Source organism: Psammomys obesus, unplaced genomic scaffold (genome assembly GCF_907164565.1).
Source record: "Psammomys obesus unplaced genomic scaffold, mPsaObe1.curated_primary_1811, whole genome shotgun sequence".
NCBI lineage: Eukaryota > Metazoa > Chordata > Mammalia > Rodentia > Muridae > Psammomys > Psammomys obesus.
The window spans coordinates 24,936,215-24,959,199 of NW_026596095.1; the positions used below are offsets into that span (position 1 = coordinate 24,936,215).

General features: G+C 46.0%; 1 protein-coding gene across 1 annotated transcript in view; it reads right to left on the reverse strand.

Annotated features, from left to right (window-relative positions):
• The window catches only part of Dapp1 (dual adaptor of phosphotyrosine and 3-phosphoinositides 1), a 45,594-nt gene extending 36,582 nt beyond the window's left edge, over window positions 1-9,012 (reverse strand). Inside the window, exon 1 of the mRNA XM_055628324.1 lies at window positions 8,801-9,012. Within this exon, the coding sequence (XP_055484299.1) occupies window positions 8,801-8,901 (101 nt within the window). The 5' untranslated portion in view covers window positions 8,902-9,012. The remainder of the gene's footprint in view (window positions 1-8,800) is intronic.
• Window positions 9,013-22,985: the final 13,973 nt, after the last annotated feature.

Sequence of the window (22,985 nt, forward strand, 5' to 3'; positions counted from 1 at the left end):
AAAGAACGCAACAATCACAAAGAGGCTCACAGAGCGGGCCCTGCAACAGATTCATACGCCCAGACAATTTAGATACTGGGAGCCACGGAAGGACACAGCCACTAACTGGAGAGAGGGGTACAAACCGCATCTCATCACTGCAAGTTCCTTGTGTTCAGCCCCCAGGGCCATCCTGCACAGTGTTATAGCATCATTCCCCAAAGGGTGTGACAAAGGGAACGCTTAGTTTGCACTGGGAAAAATATTGTGGGGAAGAACTTGAAGTTGCCTAGTCTGGCTAGTCAAGGATCCCAAACCCAAAGTTTCCTCAAGAGGCTTTATCTCCCAAGGAAACCAAGTTGATTGTGCCCTTGCTCGGATCACTCTTGTATCCCTCAGAAAGTGCTGTCTTAGGACCATGCTTGCCATCAGAAACCTACACTTGTGGGTACAGGAAAAAATCCTGTACCTCAAAAGATGTAAAAAATACAAGCAGGCCGGTCCTTATTCCATCTCTTCTCTACATACTTTCAATCTCTAGCCAGTATTGGTTTAGTTTACCAGTTAAAAAACCTTGGATGGAAGTGGGCTAAGTCTAGAGTGTGACACCTCTAAGGCTAGCTGAAGTCAGCAGCCTTGAATTCGGGTCCTGGTTTTGAATACACACACACACACACACACACACACACACGCGCGCGCGCGCGCATCTGCTCTTTGACAAATGGAAGGCTCATATGGAGAAAGCAAAATGAACGACCTACATCCCTGTTCCTAAGGGGCTCCATTACAAAAGGAAGGGAAGGGTGAAGTAGGTGACCTAATCCCTCTGCACCTTAGCATCCAAACCTGCAAAGTGTCAGTTAGAAATCCAAAATGTGAAAAGCACAGGTGTGAGTCAAAACAGTCAAAACAGTAATGGAAACCTAGGCAGCTTTAGAAATGCTCAGCACTCAGACAAACAAAGAAGGAATTTAGACGATATTTGGGAGTCACTAGGTTTTCAGAATATCTTTTTACACTTTAAAAAAAAAATCATCTCAGCTGGGAGGGAAGGGGCTAAAAAAAAAAAAAAAGAACAACATAAATATTCAACAGTAGTAGAATTATGTTTTGTTGGGATGTGAATCACTCAATGGCTGGCCCCACCCACATTCATTACTTGTGCCATCACTTTATTTCTCAATCACCAATCTGTGCCTAAGGAGTTCTAGGCTCCTGAACTGTAGCCACTGGTCATGCTCAACCACCTCATTATCCTACTAAAAAATCAGGTGAGATGGCCATGTAACTAATTCTACATTCTGACGAACACCCAATGATCCCATTCCATCCACTGATCAAATCTATCTCAGGGCCTCTGGAATCCAGATTGACTCAAGTATCCAAAGTTTAACATGGAAAAATGCACCCCCTCCCACCAAGATTAGAATTAACACTTGCTCAAACAAAGACCAAATAATGGCTATCCCATCAAAAGTACCAGAGAAAAATTAATAATACAGTTCAGTCTGTGGATGTGATGTACGTGTTCAGAAAAAAAAAATATATATATATATTTACAAGGCAGGAGAGATTTTGGACAACGTCATTTTAGGAAGACATGCTCTTTGGGTAGAAATGACTGACTTTTAAATTTTCCCCCAATTTCTTTGTTTCTTTGCTTCTTTCTTTGTTTCTTCCTTTGTTTGTTTCTTTCTTTCTAAATGGGTTTTTCAAGACAGGGTTTCTCTGTGGAGCCTTGGCTGCCTTGGATTCACCTTGTAGACCAGACTAGCCTTGCACTCACAGAGATCTGCCTGCCTGTTTTTCCTAGTGCTGGGATCACAGGTGTGGGCCATCACACCTAGCTCCCAATTTCTAATACTTAACACATCATCTTAACATAAAGACAAGTGAGGAATATTCTAAACAATGCTTACATTTGAAAATACCCATTAGTGTGTGTGGGGGGGGGGGGGGGCTAAATGAGGTCTTGTGGGAATTTGGTCCTTCCACTATGTTGGTCTCAGGGACCAAACTCAGGCTGTCAGATTTGGTGACAACTGCCTTTAACCACTGGTACATCTCTCTGGCACAATAGTGCCTATTCTTTATAGAGAGAACACATTTTTTTTTCACTTCTTGCTGTGTCTTTTATACAGTTTTTGGTGGGCAGCTGTCAAGTAAAATAGACATCTCATGATATATCAGCATTTTAATGGTGTGAATATGTTTAGAGGACAGCTAACATGGTTAAGCACTAGCTGGTAGAGCTTGGGCTAGGTGGGGCTGGGGGTGTCTGCCCCAGAGAAGCTGGAGGAGAGCAAAGAGCAGCGTCAAGACCCAGCTGCCTGGACTATGCTCAGCCCCAGGCAAGCACCCACCAGGGAGCAGGAGCCAGAGTGTGACAAGGTTACTCTCTCTGAGCCAGGAATCAAGCAAGGCTTTGAAACGCAAACCAGCAGGGCTGGTTCAGAAAGAGCAATTCTACAGCAGCCAGGTGGATACTTGGCTGGTCGGACTGAATGCTGATCTCCAGGGTGGACAGGGAACCGCCAGGTCGGAGGCCACAGGGGCTGTTTGTCCTAGCACTCTTGTTACTTTTACCTCTCTACTCATGACTCCCACTGCAGGCCCCTCCCCCATATAAAGTGCTGACAAACATGTCCAGGGCCACCTTTCCCACCTGCTGTGAATCCTTCCTGCAACAGACAGACAGAGTGCTTTCCCAGACACTGAAAGGCCCGCAGCCCGCACTGCTGCGTGGTTTCGCTCTGAGCAGGGTGCATCTTGCTTCTGCACAGCCCATGCGCCCCTCCCATGTCCTCCCAGCCTTGCACAATGTCCTCATTCAACTGATGGACTTATGAATGAGTGGAAAAGCAAAGAGCGCAGCAGAGCAGCCCCTCCCAGTGTGAGGAACTCACGGAGCAGATTTCCAAACATTTGAGGAGATGGAAATCACCCTGGAGAGGGAAAGAAGGGCACCACGGAAGAGGAAACACACTTGGGTCAAACATCCCAGACAGTTGGCTGCTTACACAGCATCAACCAACCACAGAGGAACGAAGTGCCTTCCATTTTTAGAGTTCAAGATTTCAGAACAGTCTGGAAGGACCAGCCTCGCCACCGTACCCGGGGTCACACCGCTGTTGACATTTTTCACTTGATAAGGTTTTAAGGCTGTTTTGTTGTAGTTGTTTTCCCTCCCAGTCCAGAAAATCGAATGTGCACGGAATTCAGTAAGGTCCTGGCTCTTTGGGATATTGGCCTGTCTGTGTGGCCTGCCTATTGTGAAGTAGTGAGAGACTGACACCTTTTATAGTCAGTTGTGTTGATCTGTAGAAGTCATGGAACTTCCCCTCCCTCCCCCATCAGTTTATATGTGCACTAAAAAGTATACTAGGTTAATGAGAAGGGAGAAGTTTGAGGAAAATTAGGAAGTTGCCTTTGTGGTTTTGCCTGTGGGCTCTGTAAACCTGGGCACATGGCAGGAGAGAGGTTCCTCTCTTTCTCGTTCGTAAATGCAGATGGCCTCGGTGACACCAGCAGTAGGTGAAACGGATGAGCTCCCACAGGCAAAGGGCAAAAGGCAGCTTGTGCGTGATAAGACTGCGAGACTGAGTAGTCGCTATTACTGTGGAGTGGTGGGCTCTGCAAAGCAGCAACGCACAGCAGGAGTCAATCTGCGGCTGTTTCTCAGATCCACGGCTTTGGAGGCCTGTGACCCGCTCAGCGCCCTTGCCTCTTCCAGTCACTGTCTGCTCTACGAACGAATGCCTGATACTGCACTGCGCAGTGACTGTCACAGCAGGGAAGCTACCTGGTCTGTGAAAGAAGCAAGTGCATTGGACCTAGACAGTCTGGAACTTTACCTGCCGGGTTGCTCACGTCCGAGCGTAAAGCTGGAGGGGGTGTGCCTCTGGAAGCCAGCGTTGAGTGTGCACAAATGCCTGCCTTTAAATGGGGACTCAGTGTGCTTATCCTCATGGCTTTCCTGGGCTAGCAAGGGTCAGCTCTTCCAACTACTTGTTCTGTAAGGACTGAAAACCAAGAATGGTTGAACAATCTGAAATAGCAAGGAAAAAAAAAAAACATTGTGTGTGTGTGTGTGTCCGCCTGAAAATTGTATATAAAATCCACTTGCTGTCGTTTGGGCACAATCACGTCATCTGTGTGTAGGCTCTTTAATGTTTCTTTGGTGCAACAGCCGCACGTATGAGTAATTGACACACTAAGGTTGCAAAGCCAAAAATCATTTGTTACCTTTACCTTTACTGCAAAGATGACTTTGCTGTTTTGTTTTTTGCCAGGCTCTGACTTTCTCTTACATGTGAGAAACAGTAAAGGCTTTGGTTTCTTTTCTTCCTTCCTTCCTTCCTTCCTTCCTTCCTTCCTTCCTTCCTTCCTTCCTTCCTTCCTATCTTTTTCTTCTTCTTCCTTTTTCCCTTTTTAAAGACAGGGCCTCATTGTATAGCTCAGACTGGCCTCAAACTCACAAATCCTGCTTCAGCATCCCATGTGCTGGGATCACTCACATCACCATCCCCACTGTAAATCAAATAAGGACAGACAAACTCTCATTACAAACAAACAAAAACAGCTTCCTATGTTTCTCTGCACATTGAGCCATCTAGTTCTAAAAGTTATGTCATAACCTATGATTTCAGCTTTGCAAACTGCTTAGGTCTCTCAGACTGATTCGCCCTCATTAAAATGTCAGTCCTTGAAAAGAACGTATCTGTATATACAAACACTTACTTAAAAAAAAAAAAAAGATCAGATGTTTACTCGTGACCATTTCGTTAGCTTCAGGCTGGACCCATCCAACTCCTAGTTCGAACGCCTATGTAATTTGCCTGAGGCTAGGAAGGTATCAGAGGGGATGGGGCCTTCCTGGCAGCTGTTATCTGGAATTCCAGGGACTCTAAAAAAGAACATAATGGTAGGGCCTCTCTTCTTTTCCTTACAAGTTCCATCGATTTTGAGGGCATTTCTGGTTTTGACTTTCCAAGCTTAATCCATATCCATCTTAATCTCTGCACTCTTTCATTTAAACCAGCAGATGTTGCCATGGCAACTGCTGTCCTTCTTGCATCACCTTCCTTTGATAGCTGGATCTGCTTTATGATCAGTTAAAAGCTTGGAAATTCCCCTGGAGCTTTTCCTGTTTTGAACCATAAACAAGCCACAGGAATACCCACCCCTTTGGCCCTTGTCTGCGTGTCCTGGTGAACCTGAGTGTGGCCTGGCTGGCTGTTCCTCTGTCACTCGCTCTCTGTGCAGGCCTGTTGGTGGGTAGATTAGAATCCCTTAGCAAACAGGACCTGAAACACTGGACACAAGGTCCATGCATACCACTGCCCACCCTGAGTTCTGGTGGTCCTGTGGTCCCGGGGCCCTGTGCTTGCTCGGGTGCTGGGCATGGGGAGCTATTGCTGAATGGCTGGAGTGTTGGGTTTCTCAGCGCCTGACCTATCCCACTACTTGGTTTGGAAAATGGAGGAGTAGACCTAGTTGGTCCCAGAGCTGAGCCTCCCCTGCCTTGCTCCCTGGGCCTGCACGTGTCCATTTCTACACCTACACAACAAATACACTTCGCTTCCCCTCTCCTTTGGGGCTCACTAATGCACTGAAGCAGAAAACAAGTGCTTTGGGGCTGGCACTTTGAAGGAACTAAGTGGCTTGATTGGGTCCATATCTCCTTTAGAGACTACGCAGCCAGTGTTCTGCCAAAGTCCTGTGTGTTCTGGGAGGGCCAGGGATGGATTTGCTGCCATTCTGGGTCCAGTTCAGAGTATTTCCATATTCCAGAGCCTTTAATAAAATGAGGCCCAGAGAACCAAGATTAGTCCCCACCCCATTCTCTGTATGTATGCTGCCACTAAATCATCTCTTCACATCCAGGTGAAACACACAAGGCCCCTGCTCTCATCCCACCTGACGAAATAACCCACTAAAATAATTTTAAAATTCAAGTCATTAAACCTAGACATCCTTGTCTCTCCATTACCAAAACAAACAAACAAATGAATGAATGAATAAATAAACAAACTTTTTTTTAATGGAGCTTTGAAAAAAACTGGATTATTCTTGAGGCTTGTACAGATCCAAAGTGGATTAAAGGTTCAAAGAACAAGTTTCATTTATATTCAGAAGTAGGCCAGAGGCAACAGGTCCTTGCCAAGATTCCTCAGCTATCTCTTATGAGAAGCCTATCACTGGTGTGCCAGGGGCAAGGGCTGGCTGGCTGGCTCTTTTTGGTGATTAAATATTCAGTTTTGCAGAATGAAGGTCAAGTCCTCAGCAGTTTGAAATTTGTTTATTCCCTGGTAGAGCAAATAGCTCAAACTGGCCAATATTGAAAAAATAAAGGAATTCTGGAAATCAAGGCTGTCTTTGTTCCCCATACAGGTAGACCACTGAGTATGTTTAAATGAACTGTGCTCCTTACTGTTTTTCAAGGGAGGAACCTACATTGACTATAGTGACAGTTACACCCTTAAGCTGAAATGGGTGAATTCATCATATGTAAAATGTACCTCAAAAAAGCTATTAACCACAAGGCCCCAAACTCCTAGACAGAATTCCAGAACTTATTAGTGATTTTAAAATTTAGGGTCTGAATTTTAAAATCACTAATAAGTTCTGGAATTAAAATACATGGTAAAACCGTGCCCAACACTTCCGAGAATATACATTGTATACTTTGATTCTTAATTCCAGTCTTGCTTTAGAGACATGTAGAGGAAAGAAACAAATGTTCACCCCAGAGACAGATTTTTTTTTCTTTTGCCATGCATGGCAGGGGCACGGATAATTAAAACAAGACAGAGGCTCAGGAAGCAATTTAGCTGGTAGAGTGTTCGCCTCCACTAAAGGAAGCAAACACCTCCATTAGCGGGGCGTGGTTGCCACACACCTATAATCGAAACCCTTGGGAGCTGGAGTCAGAAAGATCAAGTAAGTTAAGTCACCGCCAGTAACCTTGAATTGGAGGCTGAGCTACTGGAGACCCGTGTCAAGCATAAAAACAAGAATAAAAAAATAAGCAAATAAAAATTTCCTTCTGTCTGTCTAGTACGTTGAGAGCCATACTATAGAGAACAGTTTCTTCAGCGACTGAAGGTTGCCTTGTTCCTTAAACCAAACTCTGACGTTAAAGAACTTTCCAGGTCTCCTGAAATGAAGAAAGCTAGATACAACTGCACCACCTCTTTTGGGCGCCCTGGACTTAGTATCAGGACTCTATTCTCTGCCCAGGAAGGGAAGCCTGGGGTTCGCCTGCACTGGCTTCGTCCTGCACCCATCTGCCTCGGTGTGGGGCACAGACCCAAGGTCAGGTTCATTTGAGTCCTCCTTGTAGGCTGAGAGCTCTGAAGCATAGATCCTGCTTTCAGGATTTGTTTAGTTAAAGAGACAGAGTTGACTATTCCTGGGGTCCGACTTCTCCTCTGGGGTCTCTTCAGGGAACTGAGGGAGCAGAAAGCTCAGTTACAAAATCTTGGGAGCTGGCCAGTAAGGCTGTCACTGTGTGCTTGCCTTGGTGAAGAGGCCCTTGCTTCTTCTGTCATTTTATTCCAAGAGAAGCACAAAGAGATTTCGGAGCTCTGGAGGCCTCATCGGGAGTTTCCTTTATTGGAAATCCTAGCTGGCGGCGTCAGATGAGGGTACAGGCCCACACCGAGACCTCAGCTCTGTATTTAAATGTAAGGAATCACTGAGAGCTATTTTTAGAGCGTTTATTATAATTATCCGTGTACGTGTTTCGTGTGCGTGTGTGTGCGCGTGTGGCGGGTACCTGCGGTGACAGCTCTGTGGAGGAGTTGGTTCTCTCTTTCCACCATCTGGGTTCCAGGGACTGAACTCTGGTTGTCAGGCTTAGCCTCAAGCACCTTTACTTGCTGAGCCAGTGGGGTGCTAGGAAAGTCTTACATTAAGTAACACAGCACACACACACACACACACACACACACACACAGATACAATCTCTGCAGTATAAACAGAGATTTAAACCCATCTTCACAGGGGAGGGAGCCCCTGGCAGGTGGGTGTCTTGGCTTTGTTGTTTCACTGATGTGACTGATAAGGACGGCGTTTAAACCTCTTTGGTGCTAACTGTCATCCTCAGCAAGGTGACAGTATTTCTGATGTTGCTGGGTGACGAGGAATTCCAGCTGCTTATGTGGAAAGCAGGTCCAGCTTCCCTCCCTCGGAAAATGCAAGTCTAAGGTACCTAAGGAAAGTCCCTTCCTGTCCCAGCAGCCCTTCCTTGTTCACTAAACATCACCAGTGTCATTGGGGTCCCTTCTGATGGGCTCTGATGATCTCACCTAACCTAAACCTGCCCGTCTGAAAGAGAACTGTTGTTATCTCATTCGTCTGAAAGGCTGTGTTTGCCTGTACAGAGAACACTTCCCCGCCAAAGCTCACAGGCCCTGTGAGAAGACAGCAACCATTTAAACAACATTGCTGTACTGACTTCCTCGTTCTTTTTCTCTGTTTATGGAACCGGTGACACATTTCCCCGCCACCTCGGCTCAAAGATAAGCCATCTCAGCAGCCAAGAAACCAGGCAACTCTGTGCACGCGTCCCCCTTCTGGCCCAACTCATAAGAATGCCCAACCGTTGATATTTGTCTCACTATCTCAATCTAACTGTTTGCACTTTTAGAAAAACATCTTACACTTTTACAATGAACCAGCCCCTCAGAAGGAAGCTCCTCCAAATCTATAAGATGGCCAGGTAGAAGATCGGGGTGGCAGAAGGAAAACACTCCCTGATCCAAGTGACGGTCGACATGGGAGTGAGAAACTGTACTCACTGAGAAAGCGCTCTTACCCCAAGTCCTGGAGCAGGTCTGCACCTTCATCCGATGAGCTCCACAGCCCTGAGGGAGCCCGGGTACTCATGTTCCCTCCTTGAAGTTCTGCTCTGCCCATTCGTTCCTCTGCTTCTGATTGCTGACTCCAGCCAGGTGATGGATGAAGAGAGAGAGCTGGGCTCCCTCGCTGGACACACTGCTCCTCAGTTAAGATAGCAGCCTGCTGGGCCCGAGTCTCTGGCTAAGCAAGGAAGTGAAACTTGGTCGCTCCTCCCACTGCCACCGCCACCCTGGGCCTGAGGCAAAGGCAGGGGTGTTCTGTCAGTCAGGAAGTGTGCCAACCCCGCAGAGCACCTTTGACACCCACGAACTATGTATCACAAGTCAGTTTTTGCCAAAGGAAGCAGAAGGACCACCCACCCAGGATGGGACTAGTAGGTCAAACTTCGTAGGAGGCCGAACTGTAACTTCTCCCTAGTAACTGATTGCCTGGGGTTTGCAGAGCGGTGTGTAGAGGAGGTTGTACACGCCCACACGCCCAAGGAACACCAAGGAAACTTCTACGTCAGAAACATCTTTTGAGCGGGTAAAAAAAAAAAAAAAATCAGAGTCAAACAACCAGTCCCACTCCACCCTGCTTTGTTTTTCATACCGTCTCAGGATTTCTTTCCAATATCCCTTGAGGTTAAGGGGAGGGGGGCACTCACTGTTTTTCTTACGGAAGAAGGATTGGAGGCTGAGGCTATTGCAAGCCTGCCCGAAGCCCCGGGTTCCATCCCCAGCACCACGCAAAATCCTGGAATCCTAGCCCTCTGGAGGTAGACGCAGAAAAACCAGAAGTTCGAGGCTACCCTCTTCCGCGTGGTGAATTTGAGGCCAGCCTGGGCTAGGTGAGTGCCTGCTTAAAAGCAAAAGCAGAAACAAACAAACGAGGGAAAGGATTGCTGGAGAAGACAGAAGAAACTGCCCAGTGGGCTGAGCTATGCTGGACTCGCAGTGGTGTCTGGACTATTTGTTTGCTTGTTTTGTTTTGTTTTTGAGATAGTGTTTCTCTGTGTAGCCTTGTCTGTCCTGGACTCGTTTTGTAGACCAGGTTGGCCTCAAACCCAGAGACCCGCCTGCTTCTGCCTCCCTGAGTGCTGGCTGCGGTTAATTGTGGGCACCGCTACACCCGCTGTGTCTAGACTATTATAAAGGGGATCGTTCCATTTGCCTGGAAGTGCAGCAGAGGATGGATCAAGAGCCTTCCCTCTGCGTGCACCCCCCCCCCCCCCCATCATCCCATGACGAACCAGGGATCACCAGGGCGCTGTTTCATTTGTAATCATAAAGAGAGTCAGACGCTACTAATGGCTCCTTAGCAATCTTCCTCCCGTCTTCCGCTTCTCAGGGGTTCCCGAGGCCCTCGCTTTCTCTGGTTGTCAGTGAGAAGTTCCTCAGTGTCTACAGACAGTCCTGGGGAGGACCAGCTCTGACAACACAGGCAGCTACAGTTCTTTCGATAGAGGATTTTGAGGATTTTGCGGGGAGGGAGGCGTACAAGTTGAGAAAGGGCGGGGCGGGGGAGGGGGCAACCGGGCACACCCGGCCGAGGAAGGGGGACAGCCAGTGCCGCAGATTGCCTGCTCCCTTTCTGGAGCCATTCTTCAATTCTTCAGCGTTTGAATGCCTTTTTCATGCATTCTCATTTTAGCACATTCTCCCCCTCTCTTCTTTCTCTCTCGAGGGGAAGGCAGTAGCAGCCTAGGATGATTTTTTTCTTTTTAGCTAACCTTCCTGCCCTGAGAAGATCCTTCCCTCCGTCACTCCCCTTTCCCGGGCACCCTGCCCTAGCCCCTCCTGCCTCCAGGCACACTACCATCTACGCTGTTAGCTACCATCTGCCCCAGGTCTGAGCTGGAGTCCACCGAATGCTGGATGTATTTAACAGCGCACTTTGAATTCGACAATGTACATGTTGCTTTCATCTTAGCTCTAACGTCTTTATTTTATGACTACGAGCGTTTTGTCCGCTTTTATGCTTCTGTGTGCGCCATGTTCATGCCCGGTACCCGTAGGAATTGGAAGAGGGCGTCCGATTTCCTGGAACTGGAGAGACTAAACAGGCGGCTGTGAGCCACCACGTGAGAGCTGAGAATCAAACCGTGGTCTCCTGCAAGAGCAATCGTGCTCTTAGACACTAACACATCTTTCCAGTATTATCTCTTTTTTTTTTTTAAATTAAGGAAACCAATATTGCTTCCAAATGCCCTCTCAAGGAATATGTATTGGTGTTTATATATGTGTGCGTATGTTTGTTTGTATGTATGTATATAGAGTAGTTTAAACAATTTTGGGCTATCTTATTCTCTGTTGATTTTTTTTTCTCCTTTGGCTGTGCTGGGAACTAAAGCCAAGGCCTCAGGCATTCTAGGCAAGTATTCTACCAATAAGTTATATCTGGAATCATTGTGTGTGTGTATGTCTGTGTGGTATGATGTGGTGTAGTGTATGTGCTCATGTATTCACAGGTATGTGGAAGCCTAAAGTTGATGTCAAGGATCTTTCTTGATTGCTCACCATTTTATTCATTGAGCAAGGTCTCCCTCTGAACCAACTCTGCTTAGTCTAACCAGCCAGCTTGCCTGGGAGACTCTGCCTTCTGAGCACTGGGATTACAGGCAGCCTTTATACCTGCCTAGATGTCAGGTGAGTCCTCGGGATCTGAACTCTGGCCCTCGCACACACAGTAGGCACTTTTATTTATCCTTTGTGCCATCTCTATGATCATCTTTTAAAAAAACATTTTATTTATCAAAAACTGGTAAGCCTTTCTTTAAATTATCACATTAAAATCACAAATGCTTTTACAAACAACAGAGTATAAAGAGAGCTAATTTGTCCAAATTTTAACTTCATTAGAGAGTTTGGGTGTGGTGGCACACCTCTGTAATCCCAGTATGTAGACGGTTGAGGCAGGAGCAGGAGTTTGAAGCCAACTTGAGCCACATACTGATTCCAGGCCAATGTTGGTTACAGAATGAGACATTGGCTCAAAACAACAACAATAACAACAAACCCAAAAATATAAAAAAGTGTTTCATTAGAATAAAGACGCCTAATACTTGATTTTCCTCTAATGAGAGCTGGGGAAAAGAAATTACTCCTTAGCACTGAAGACTGCCTTTTTCTTATTTACCTTTACAGAAAGCTTGAATATCACAACAACTGCCTTTTTTGAAGTCACCGGAAAAGCCCATGGTAGCTGTCAACAGAGAGAACGGTCCTCTGAGCTCCTCTAACGCCCGCTTGTAGTTAAACATGACCTCTTTATCCCATAACTTAATGTAAACGGGAAATGAAGGACACATTCTGTGCTCAGGACTACCTTGAACCAAAGTTTCTGCAGCTAACCGAGGGTGGAGGTGTCCCATGCTACAACAAACTATCTGAACAAATAGCATAGAGAAGAAAGGGCTAATCTTGGTTTAGTTTTGGTCCAGGGTCGTCCGGTTCCATTACTTACGCCTGATGTGAGCTGACATCCTGGTAGTGCGCATGTGCAGAGGGGAAGGATTTTAGTGCATGCAGCTGGCATGCAAGAGGAGGCAAAAGAAGGGCCGAGGAGGCATAGCCTTCAAAGACGTCCTCTAGTGACCTCACTCACCAGGGAGACTCCTTTTTCCTTGATTCGCCACTTTTCCATCTTCCGTTTTGAATCCGTCAGTGGAACCAGCTCCACTCAGCCACCTGTGGCGTCACCTGCCCAGGCCACACAGGGGTGTGATGTAATGACCTAAGTGTCTCCGGTTCCGATCAAGCCGACAAGGATAACCATCACAGACCCTCCCCACCTGTCCCCACCTGCCCGTTCCACCCCTATGAACAGGCTGGCCTTCATTTCATACTGAACTGAGAGCTATGGAGATAACTGCCAATCGTTTTTCACTGCAGGCCAGTTTCCCCAAACCATGTCCGTCCCCCCACCCCGCCCCCCTAGCTCCTCCTAGTTCTACGGGCAAGCTCTGTGCTGCTTGCTGTCTTTTAAGTATGAACCGAGGGATTTTACGTCACATCAGTTCTGTGATCTCTGCTGCAATAGTAAGCTGTCTGAAACGCTGAGCCACTTCACGCTTTAAGCTATCTGTGCTCTATTTCATTTTATTCTCCTGTCTGTATAAACAGCCCCTGGTTCTATATTAGATAGTAATACTCCTTAGATATGATTATAACTTGCTTAATTCAGGTTATAAAATTTAGTTGAAACTCTCTCCTGAGAAATAAGGAAGGAGTTTCCTAAGAAATTACATATATATGTCTATCTATCTATCTATCTATCTATCTATCTATCTATCTATCTATCTATCTATCTATCTGTGTTCACATGCACACACACACACACACACACACACACACACACACACACTTTGAATTTCACCTTTCTAGCATGCTCTTTGGAATTAGTGTGAAGGACTGAGTGTGTCCTGTCACCCCTAGGTTCACATGCTGATACCTAACACCATTGCTACAGTTCTAGGAGGCCGGACCTTTGGAGGGTGATGAAGACCCCGAGAATGGCAACTTTATGAGTGTAACCAGTGATCTTATTAAAGACTCCAGAAAACACTCTTGTCTCCTCTCCCATTCGAGGCTGTGGTGAGAAGCCATCAAACCACAGCTCTGAAGAGGGGCCTCATCAGGATCTACGCGCTCTGGCACAGCTGGCATTGGGTCTGCAGCCTCCGGGACTGTGAGAAAGAAATGTGTTATTTATAAGCTACTTGGTTTGCAGGACTTTGTTCCAGCAGCCCAAACTCTTAAGGGCACGAGGTTTACTGGGGGATTTAGAGTCCTGAAAACAGAAGCCGGGAGACTCGTGCTGTACACTCCCAGATCCTCAATAAATATTTTATGAAGGTTGCTTTTAGTCACTGAGAAAGGAAGGATGGACAAATGGACTTCCACTGGTCACATGCCTCTGCTCACTGGCTACTCCACTGCTCTGGCTGCAGTTTTCTCATTTCTCTTGGGAGTTACTCTGCTTGCTTTAGGTCGGTTTTTCTTCTGCTGAACCATTTGGCCTGTGTTAGCTGAGCTGTCCTTGATCTCCAGATGAGCTGTGGTGTGTGTTTGGTATCACTGCAAGTGGAAGTCCACCATGGATGGTCTCTCATCATTTAGCGGCTGTGTATCAAGTCAACGTTCTGTCTATACGGGTGTTTTTGTTCAAATGCTTTCAAAAGCCCAATGTCCAATCTGTTTTCTGAGACCAATGACAATCTCTTAACTGTGAGCCTTTGTAAAACTAAAGAAAAAAGTTACATATTTCTAGCACATCATAGCGTGAAGTAAACATTTTTGTTTTGTTTTGTTTTGTTTTTCAAGACAGGGTTTCTCTGTGTAGCACTGGCTGTTTTATACTTGCTTTGTAGAGCAGGCTGGCCTTGAACTCACAGAAATCTGCCTGCCTCATAATAACTGGCCTCATTTTCAGTATTACTTTTCCGTATTAGGTATGAAGCTCATTTCTGTGACCAAATGCCAGCCAAGAAGCAACTTAAGGAAAGAAGTATTTATTTTGGCTCACAGTTTGAGAGGACACAGTTGACCGTGGTAGAGAGGGCATAGAAGCAGGTGGACCCACAGCAGTGGGAGCATGCGTCTGGGAGGGTCCTCACTGCCTCACAGCTTGGGGAACAGAAATCAGAGGGATCAAGCATGGTTCTTCTGACTTTCTCAGTCCATCGTGTATGCCTAAAACCGCAATTTCAGACAGGAGCTCTAAAAGCTTATGTAAAATAAAGAATGGGCCTACAGTAGGCAAGGAGCAGAAAGCTGGAGGCAGTTTAAAAGCTGTGTTTCCTGCTGCCCTATTTTTTGGGAAACTCTGTTTCTCTGTAGTTATCACTGCCTCTGGTTCTTCAGCTGTTATGCCCCCTCTGAGCCTTGGTAGAAAGGGGTGTGATACAGATCCCCCGTTTAGGGGTGAACATTCTGCAATCTCTTATTCTCTGCATTTAGACCAGCTGTGCGTCTCTAGGTTTACCACCAAGTCACTGCTAATAGAAGTTTCTCTGGGCAGCTGCGCAGATGAACTCACTGTCGTTGTGACAGCATGCTTAAAGCCCGTGCCAGCTCAGACAGACTCAAATCCCAGCATGGAGGGGGAAGGTGACACAAAGTCCCACCCCTAGCCAAGGTGCTAATGGAAACTGATAGCTACTAGGAGATGGAGAGTCAGTTTTCTTTAAGAGTGTAATGCCTGGTAAGTGGACCGTTTTCCAGGTGAAGACCACACATCCAAGAACATATAAACAGCACAAAGTGGACTTCGTGGGTGAAAGAGAAAAGAGGATACAGGGTTGAGTGGGTCAGGGAGGAGCTAGGGAGGGGGTAAATGTTATCAAAACATATTAATTAAAAACTTCAAAGAACTAACAATTTTTTAAAACAGGAACTGTGGCTCCGTATTGCTGAAACAGTCACATTAGTGATGTTATGATGTTATGTTATGATGTTAGGTGTCCAACAGCAGAGAAATGGAGGAAAAAACAATTATATATATACATACATACATACATACATACATACATATATATATATATATATATATATATATATATGTAATGTGTACAATGGGATTCTTTTCAGCAGAGAGAAGAATGCACTTATGTCATTCAAGGGAGAATGGATGCAGCTGGAGACAGGTCTAAGAAGTGAATTAAGCCAGTTTCAGAAAGAAAATTGTTACATCGTTTCTCTCATCTGTGGGTGCGAGCTTTCATATGGTCACGTAAATCATGTCTAGGTATTTCAAGTGAAAGTAAATCCAAACTTGTTCAGGGCCACAAAGACGACTGCTAGGAGTGGGGAGTGGTGGAAAAGGGAGAGTGGGAGATTATATAAGGGTTCACACGCTCAACATGTAGTATATACTCATAGGGAATATAAAAATAATGTCAGAGTATCAGATTATGTATCCAGAGAATTACGCCTCCCCACTTCGCTCAGCTCCAGCCTAGCGCAGAGGCCATTTGTGAGAGGATGTTGAGTTATTACCATCTCTAGTCTTCCCCACAGTAGATCAGAATTCACACCAGCTTCATTTTACTCTAGTGAAAGAGTACGCATGGTCGTGTGCGCCTCGCCTTAGGCTTAGGACGCCTTTTGCCTCTAGCACTGGGCGGGGGCTGTCACTGTCGTTGTGACAGCATGCTTAAAGCCCTTGTCAGTTGCTCTTCTTGTTGATCTCACTCACCCTGCGGATCTGAATGTTCTGTTTTAGCTCTACTCACTACTGAATAGATTATGTGAATTTCTTGGTGGTTAAAGTTGCCTGCTGGTGGGATGTACCCTGCATATCTTTGTCACAACATTTTGCTACTATGTTGAATAAAACACACCTCCCCCTTTCCACCCCCCATCTATTGGTTAGGGAAAAAAAGGGAAAAAAAAAAAGAAATTAGAGGAATTAGAGGAGAGTTTGTTTCTTCTGACTTTAAAAAACAAATATTCAGATTTGCTTAAGACCTTTTGTTATAAACATGCTTTGCGCTGATGCTCAGGACCATTTGTATTTAAAGACCCTCCCATCACAGTGGATCTGTGGGCATTTGGACAGCAGTGTTCCAGCAATCAGAAGATGCCCAGGTGGTTGTGGGGGAAGAAGAGTGCTTTGCCAGACGAGGTGGTGCACACCTGTGATCCCAAGCACTCGGGGAGGCAGAGGCAGGCGGATCTCTGTGAGTTAGAGGTCAGCCTGGTGGACAGCCAAGGGTACACAGGGAAACCCTGTCTCAAAAAAACCCAACAAACCAAGCCAAAACAAAACAAAAGTAAAGAAGAGCACCGCACTGTCCATGCTCCCTAAATTCCTAGAACCGCAGAGCACTTGTCCAACTTGGATCATTAAGCTCCCTTCTGCTGAGCCTTCACTACCCAGCTTTCTTTGCTGCATTGAGACACTGTGTCCTGAAATATGCTAACATCTGCATTTGAAGGTTAGCGTGACAGGTGCTGTTCATGCTGATGAAGCAAGACACCATCTGCATGGAAAGGTCGTGCTTAATCATCCTGGCTCTGATTTCTGAGCAGAGAAAGCACGGGCTGAAATGAAACCTCTAACTCTCAAAGTTACTGTATTTCAGCAGCAAAAGCAGCCGCTGACTCAACACAGTGAAACTACGTCACCTGAGCTCATGGATGCTATGGACCTCATCCAGACAGTCTGTCTTCTCGCCAACCCTCACCTATTGGTTAATAGATGTCAGTGACAGTGAACAAGATGAGTAGAGCAATTGGCCAGCTGTGGGATATGTGGGATTTTTGGCTTCCTGGATTAGTACAAACTTAGACACAAAAATGGGTCAACTTTACAATTACCAGTGGTGGCAAGAGTGAGGCGACAGCTCCGCCAAAATGTCTGAACGCTTTGGGGTTGGAGTTCGGAAGTGAAAGGGAGCCTTTTCAACAAGAGGGAAAGCGTGGCTGGTACTGAAAACCTAGCGGACTAACCTGCATTAGTGAAGTATTGGATCTCTGAAGGGAACCTACAGCCGCCCCTTTACCAAACCAGCGTAAGCCCTAACTACATCCTGGATATTTGGCCTGACACCTACAGGTACAAATGGTCCCCGTGTCACGTTAAGGAGGGCTGTCTTTGCAACACACTGTCTCAGGTGGCGCTAGATGCCAACAGATACATCTACAATACAACTACAACATCTACAACTCTTGCACTTGTGTCTCGGGGATCATAGCCATGAATTTGATGAATTTGAAAGAGAGCAAGGGCTGGGCACCTGGGAGGAGCCGGAGGGAAGAAAAAGAAAGGAGAAAACGATGTAATGATATTAAAGTCTCAAAAAATTATACTTGAAAAAGAGAGAAATGAATGGGAGGGGACTTAAGGCTTCTGGTGAACGTCACGGAAGACACGGCTTTGGTTCTGCTGTGTGACAGGTGGCGCCAAGAAGCTTGGGAACATGGAGGCACTCGTGGCTCATCTCTGCCGAGCTTAAGACGGGGTCGACCCATTGCCTCAGACCACTTTTCTTTCCTTACCGACTCCAGTGACTAAAAAACCCGGCAAACCATAGTGCCGTTTTTAGAATTAAAAATATTTTCTGAGCTAAAGTTAAGCCAATGGGAAAGTCAGAGTTTAGCAATACGCTTTCGGTTGACTCACTACAGGTCCTTGTAGGACTTCCTTTGGAACTGGACCAACGAATAGCGCGTTTCTTACAGTAAACCTGGAAGCTATCTATGAGTTGGCGTTGCAGAAAATAGAAGTACTCTCGCCACCCAGCGGTGGCCTTAGTTTACGGTGAGGTACCCGGTGTCCCCTCACGGACTCAGGCAGGACCCCTGTGCTGAGGATATCTCGCCACTAGGTGGCAGTCATACTGTACTGGGGCTGCGGTTGCTCTATGAGTTTGGTTCTATTGCTTCACCCTCCCCTGTTTACGTTATCATTAAAGTAGTTGACTCTAACGGCTGTCTCAGGAAGTTACCGTGTTCACGGAAGACCCTAAACTACGCCTTTAAAAACGGTTCAGGAATAATGCGTAACCTACTCCATCAAGTTTGACATGGCTTAATTCTTAATTCTATTTTCCATTCAATACTTTGGCGTTTTTTGTTTTTGTTTTAGAGACAGGGTTTCTCTGTGTACCTCAGGCTGTCCTGGAACTCACTCTGTAGATCAGGCTGGCCTTGAACTCAGCAACCTGAATGCCTCTGCCTCCCCAGTGCTGGGGATTAAAGGCCTGGTTTGTTATTGTTTTTGTTTTGTTTTGTTTTCCCATTGTCAAGGCAGAATTTTAGGTTTTCCAACCTGTTTTCAAGCTCCCTTTTGCCGCTCAAAGGGCTGGGATTACCGGCCTCTGCTCTCAAACCCAGTTTATGCAAACTCAGGGCTTTGTTCTAGGCAAGCACTTAACCAATTTAGGAACTTCTACTTCTAAAACTCTCAGATCACTACGGAAAGGATTTAGTGAATAAAAAGTGATTGGAATGCAAAGCTTCCATTTTATTCCTAGAACCCCCCCCCCCAAAAAAAAAAAATGTACTATGCTTTTAGAGCTTAACCTTTTGGTTGTTGTTGTTTTTCTTAGCCTATTAGGTAAAATAGAGATTTTCTTAATATTTTCCTTTTTTTTTTCATTTAAAATAAGACCTGAATGTATCTATAAAATTACTGAAGTAGAATCCTGTCATTAAGTGGTTAAAAACAAAACAAAAACAACAAACAAACAAAAATAAAACAACCTTCGGGTTCTCAGAAGTACAATGGAAAGAGTTTGCAATCATTCCATACAGAGAAAATTTTTTGGTAGAAGTAGGACAAAGACCAGAATTCTGGAGAAATAGAAGATGTTTCCAGGAAAAGTATTGTGAAGAGAAGGGGGAAGCAAAGGAGGGCACAGACCAAGACGGTAAAATCCGTAACGGACACCTAGTGGAATGAAAGCAGAAATATTGAACTTGGCTCTGAAGGGAACCAGAGATCTGCAGAGGAATAGGAAGGGTGTGTTTCAGGGAGCATGGGAGTGGGCAATTTGGAGTTGGCACACTGGAAATAAAATTCAAGGGCGGGAGCTGGCGTCTCCCGAGGGTTGTCTCCAGCCTGACTAATCCCCACCAGAGGCCCTGGAATCTTCATTTTTAACAGCCGCCAAGTGAGTCTCTGTTCTGCAGATTCTCAAGTGAGAATCTGTTCTGCAGATTGATTGCCATTAGCAAACCCCAGGCGAGACTGTGCAGATCACCACTGTGTGGTGATGGATTTGTGGTCCCTAGGGAAGTGATTTATACCACGAGCTTGTGTCAGGTCAACGTGCCTCAGGACCTAAACAGCTTTAAGCCTGATCAACGCTCTGAAACAGAAAAGATCTGCCATCCCTTGGACCACCATGCGTGCGTGCGTGCGTGCGTACTTGCATGCATGTGTGTGTTAGTCAAGGGACTGCATAGGGAAAGAAGGCGAAACTTTCAGAAAGAGAGACCAGTTCTTTGCCTGCTCTAGTGGTGGCAGCCAAGGAATCTGGAGGTTTCCTGTCCCTGTGCATCCTGGTTGCAGCTCCTGCAAGGGAACAGCCAGCAGTGGGGCCTCAAGGTTCCCACAGAAATTCCCCGTGTGTGCTTTCCATCAGCAAGGCTTCTACACACAGAGGTAGCTTGTCCACACAGATGACCTTGGGCCCAGAGGTCCCATGGACTGGGATCTTGAACTTTGTCCAGACTTAGCATTTACACCTGCACAAACCAGTGTGACAGATCCTGGAGGAAGAGAAAAGGTTGGGAAGCCAATTCTAGGGACTGATGAAGAGGTCCCCCGGGGGCAGTGAATCTCACAGGTGAAGACTCATGGCTTCAGGACCAGGTTAGGCAGATTCCTGGTCCTAGTGACATGGTCTACCTTGCTCTCCTGTGAGATTTTATGTCTTGGTAGGAGGCATAAAACTGTTACATTCAGCTGTGTTATTCCTAAGTGATCTCGGGGGGCTTTGACCTTCCGAGGTCATCTTTTCTTTAATAATTCACAACAATAATAATTCCAGGATTTACTAATCTGTGTGGTCTGGCAAACCTAGAGATGCCCATGAATTCTGGAAGCTTACACTTTAATGGTTAATGTTTTCCCAACTTCTTATTGCCACCGAAATGTAGGTGTTGGAGCCAGCCCATGGCGTGATTTTCCTCTCCACACCATCTACCCCAGGCTCCTCCGGGTTCCCCAAGCTCAGCCTTCTAGCGACATTATTGAGGGAGCAGATTTTTACCATGAGTTACCATGATAGTTCATGCTAGTGTGAGCATAGCTTAGAAAGCTTACTGCCTCACAGCTCGTTGCCTGCTGAACAGTTTGCCCTTGCTCACCACTCCATTTTCTGTTCTGGAGTCTTTCCTGCTTTGTCACAGCTCCGCTCTCCAGCTTTGAAGGGGCAGGGTCTCACCTGAAAGGATGGTCTGTGTTTCCCACCATGAGATACCTGCAAAGAGCGCCAGGTGATAGCACTGTAGCCAGCAGTGCCCTGGGCTGTGGGTGGTTGGAGATTGTGTCTGCAGCAGTATTGATATTCCTGCCACCTGAGGGAGGGGATTTCTTCCTCAAGAACAGAACAAGAGATAGAGCACCAGGAAGCAGAGCGGCCGGTAGAGGCCCGAGGGAAGTGATGGTGAGACACTCTTCTCTGGAAGCGTCTGGAGGCATCCAAATATGGGGTACCCACAGTGCTGGCGGATGGATGGTTTGGATCCAGCAACACCAGGAGCAAACTGTACAATGACTTTCCAGGGTCTGACAAACTAGTGCATCCTGGGGGCTAGTCAGGTGGCGTTCCAAGAGGGAAGTGAGTGAGTGCTGTTTCACAAATTCTCACATCCTCTTTTCATGTCGAGAAAAGACACAGCATCTTCCCAACATGCAAACCAAAGGCGAATAACTATCGTCTTAAATGTTAATGTTTAATGTGCATGCACTTTACCAGGAGTGCTGTTTGAATAAATTCTGATTGGATGGGTCTGAGGTGAAGTCTGGGGGGCCTGGGGGGGGGCAGTGTCTTCATCTGAAACAAGCCCTCGGTGATGCTGATGTTTCCACGTGCCAGGGCCACACCGTGAGCAAACAACAGAGCTCTCTGCCCTTTCCCAGCAGTTGATCCCAAAGACCCAAATCCTCATGACCAAATTAATGACAGCAAGATTTTCATTTATGTACACAGGGTGCCTCCCCTAAGGTGAGGTTCTGGAGGTCAGCATTGGATGTGAGGAAAGCAAGGTTTTTATAGCTCCGGGATATGGGGTTTCTAAATTCGGATGTTGGTGGTCACAATGGGCAGGATTAGGAGAAAAGAAAGTCACAAATTAAGACACCGTTCGAGTCATTGGTGGAAACAACAACTTCTGTTGTGGGTCCCAGATGATCCCTCTGACGCTTTTAGGGCTTGTAGAAGCCAAGTTAGTACATTCCAATGAAAAAACCAAAGCTCTGCTACTACATTCCAAAGATTTGCCTAATGGTCACAAAGCAGCCAGGTCGGGTATAGTGGGGGACATATATGGTTATTAAGAGATGGCCTTATAGATGGCCCAAGATAATCTGGCTCTGGACATACAAAGCTCCAACCGATTCACAATTATTGGAGTTTCAGATCAGTCACCCTTGCAGAAGGTTCAGTATGAAGGTACAACAGAAGAAAACTGGGAACTGTGGTTCGTAGCATCCAAGGCAAAGCATGTGTTCTTGTGGCATTATGCAACAGTGGCTGAGGCTAGATCCACAGCCTGGGCTATCTGTTCCTTGCCTCCCACATGACTCATTTTTCTGTGCAGTGACCACCCAAGCAGTGATGATGGTTGGAATCTCCAGAGCAAATAAAACAAAACAAAAGTCAGGCGAGACTGTCTGTGTACCCAGCCTCAGAGGACCCAAAAGTCTCAGAGGTTACCAAAAGTTTTAGGAGGAAAACATGAGGGAATAGACTTGAGTTAACAAAAACATAGCAAAGGAGTGGATGAAAAAAGTGTTTGTGGAGGATAGTGTTCCTACCTTTGGGGGAGTTTTTTTTTTATTTTATTTTTTATGTGCATTGGTGTTTTGCCTACATGTTTGTCTCTGTGAGGGTGTCAGATCCACTGGAACTGGCATGATATTTGATCACACTTCGAACCTTGAGATCGTGTTGTTTACAGGAAAAAAAAAAACAAAAAAACTCCTGTCTCTAGTTGGGTGTGGCTCAGCCCTAGCACACACCTTTAATCCAAGAGCTTTCTACTTGTTTAAATAAAATCAACCATAAGTCAAGAGGCGGGGCAAGCAACCAGCTGACAGGGAGTGAACATAGAGAAAAACCACAAGAGGAAGTCAGGAGGACAGACAGAGAGATGCACAGGAAGAAGAAGGGAGGGCATTCAGTTTGAGGGTTTTGTTTGTTTTGTTTTGTTTGAGATGGCACAGGGAAGGAGGTTTTGTCTTATTTTTGTTTTTTCCTTTGGGGATAATGACTGAGTAAGAAGGCCAGCTGAATGTTTTCTCTACCTCTCTTGAGTTAGCAGCCTTTCACCGCAGCAACCGCCTCTTGAGTCTATTCGTAAAATTGTTTGAGATTTGGGTAAAAATAACAGTTGTGAGGTGCCGTGTGGGTGCTGGGAGTTGAAGCTGGGTCCTTTGTAAGAACCCAGTATGAACCTAGTAAGAACCTAGTATGTAAGAACCTAGTA